Consider the following 2,704-nt stretch of genomic DNA (forward strand, 5'->3'; position numbering starts at 1 on the left):
GGGCCTACTCTATGGCAATACAGGCAGCAAAGACAAATTTATTCTCTGCTTCTATTTATTCGCTGCAAGAAGCCAGTCACAGGAGCTGTTTTGTCAGGATCTGAGTGGTCAAGGGTCTTTTACACACTGGTCCAAGAGAGGAAAATCCAGACCACCCCAACAGCCTGCACCAAACAACTTGTCTGGCAATTTGCAGATAAAATTACTCATATCCACTTTGACTTGGATAGCATAATTGATACAGACCCAGTAGATCTAATTTTGGCCCCTTCCTGCCCAGTGGCAATGAATAGTTTTCAGTTTGTGCAACATGAAGATATGGACAGGATCCTTGGAGAGATGAGAGCCACCACATGTGTGTTAGACCCTTGCCTTTCCTGGCTTATTTTTAAAAAAGCTACAGGGAGACTGGCGGAGTGGGTAATCCCTTGGTAAAACATGGCAGAAATTCAGCTTGTCTGAAAAAGGATGTTATAAAACCATTACTAAGGAGATTATCAATTGCTTTTAAAGCACCTTATCCCTCATAGGATAAAGGTGCATTTAATTTTAAAAACAGACGTTATTGCACTTGGTGGGTGAATGCAATCTGTATGCAGCCTGGACCACAGCGGCTTTTCAAAAACAGCAAAATCTGATTTTTGAAAAGCTCCTGCATAAGCGCAGCTGGGATCTGGGCTGCATACAGGTTGCATGTTTTCTTTTTAACTTGTAAACTGCTTTTGAGTTTTGGACTGGAAAAAAGGTGGGATATAAATATATCATGATTCAGGAGGCATATGGAAAAGTACGAAGTCTGGGCTAGGATCTTTCTCTTTGACATGTGATTCTTCTACTTACTGGAGGTTTGCATGCAGAGAAAACATACAAGCAAGTGATGCTCCCACAGGTTGTCTGTAGTAATACAGCCCCAAGAATCCTATCATGTAATGTCTTTGTGTGTGCAGCTAGATCTTTCAAGCCACTTAAGTAGATTGGGCAATACTTAAATAGATAGAGCAAATGTTTGAATGAGTCAATGTCAGAGGGCTGACTAGATCTGCCACTAATATAGATTGGTTGAAAGAAAAAGGATCACTTAGTTCATTTGCCTCTATGAGCAAGCAGGTTCCAAGCATGCAATGCTTGCTGTTTGCTTCAAGATAGCAGTGCTGATAAGGAGCCTGCCCTTCTGTCACTGTATGCTATACACATTTTCTGAAGTTACTGGAGCAAGGGAGGTGAATTTTGCATGTGGTGGATTTCAAAGAAAGCTCAGCAGTGCAATTAACCTTATAAAAAAGAGAGAGAGAAAGAGAGAGGGAGAGAGAGAGGGCAAAATACTTTGAAATCTCAGAGACTATGAGGCTTTAATTAGGTGCTTTTGTTCATGCACAATAACAGCCTTCTAGCAGTGTTCTTATTCTGCATCTTGAGTTCATAATATACAAAGAGAGCAAATTAAAGGTGAATCTCAAATAATAATTTACTTGCTCATCATTCATACAGTTTACAGTATTCATCCTTGTGACTTCCAAAGCCAGTGTATCAGGAAATAAAAAGAGAATAAAGTGCACTAAGTTTTTCTGATGCTGTCCTATAGAATCCCTCTTACATATAAATACAGCACAAATCTTAATCAATACAACCCATTTTCTAATTATCCCAATGCAGCTGGTGTTCACTGTTCGAGGATTCAGCATAACTTCCAGACAATCCAAAATTTGGCATTAGAGATCTGTCTTTCTCTCCAAAACATGTTGCAGCTGTTTGTTCAGAATGAATCTCCAGATGGCTAGCTTACCAAGATGTATATTGAATACAATCTTGAGTACAACACTTGAGCTCATCTTCATAAATTTCCTAATTTTTTTGGTGCTATCAGCATAAGCTCATGTACTCCCTCCAGTTACAGCAACTCTTGTTCATCATCTTCAGATCCAGAGGGGCCTTGTCGCACCTCCTCATACCATTTGTTGGTGAGACTTTTCATCTGTATGCGACCATGATGTAAGTCCTAAACCAAAAGAAAAATTACAGTAAATAATATAAACTGAAACAGTTAAATATTTAATTCTGCATCATTACATCAAAGGTGCACAGCCCTTTTGGAAGCCAAGGTGCACAGCTAGTCTCAGGCTGAAGGACTGAGAACTGTGCTTCCAGGCTGCCTCAGAATTGTTGAGGGAAGGGGAGACTGTCTCTTCTTTCCACACTCAGTACTCATAACTGACATTATTGTTTTTGGTTTGCTGGAAGCCTTTCTTCCTCTCAGACACCACACTCAGAGTAGAAGCAGAGGCTGCAATAAACTGGGGACAAAGGATTTGGTGACATTAGGGACTAGGAGGTTACACCAAAAGCCTGGGCTAACTGTAGCTACAAGGCTGTTAACAAGACAGACAACAATGGCAACAATTACAGTAAGACTAAAGCAAATTTGCCAGGGGAAAAAGTTCCATTGCCAGAGAAAATTCTCTCCGGTAATTCCCTTTAAAAGTATTTTCTGGAGGGGTGCTTTAACCTTTATAACACAATGATACCACTTTAATTGCCATGGTTTTATTCTATAGGAGCCTGAGATTTATAGCTTATTTAGAATTCTCAGTCTAAGGCCTGTTACAGACAGCCAAAATAAAGCTGCTTCGAGTCACAGTGGAGGTATGGTGTTTCAATGATGCATGCGTCCTAAGAGTCCAGAAGTCGCACCAAAGCCACACTCCAG

At 40.4% G+C, this 2,704-nt stretch overlaps 1 protein-coding gene across 7 annotated transcripts in view; it reads right to left on the reverse strand.

The window, feature by feature from the left end:
• Positions 1-1,332: 1,332 nt before the first annotated feature.
• The window catches only part of SLC9A8 (solute carrier family 9 member A8), a 90,643-nt gene continuing 89,271 nt past the window's right edge, over positions 1,333-2,704 (reverse strand). For all 7 annotated transcript variants that reach the window (XM_042462048.1, XM_042462050.1, XM_042462047.1 and 4 more), the window contains one exon: positions 1,333-1,996. In XM_042462048.1, coding sequence (XP_042317982.1) covers positions 1,889-1,996 — 108 coding nt within the window. In that variant the 3' untranslated portion in view covers positions 1,333-1,888. The remainder of the gene's footprint in view (positions 1,997-2,704) is intronic.

This window comes from Sceloporus undulatus, chromosome 4, assembly GCF_019175285.1.
Source record: "Sceloporus undulatus isolate JIND9_A2432 ecotype Alabama chromosome 4, SceUnd_v1.1, whole genome shotgun sequence".
Lineage (NCBI taxonomy): Eukaryota > Metazoa > Chordata > Lepidosauria > Squamata > Phrynosomatidae > Sceloporus > Sceloporus undulatus.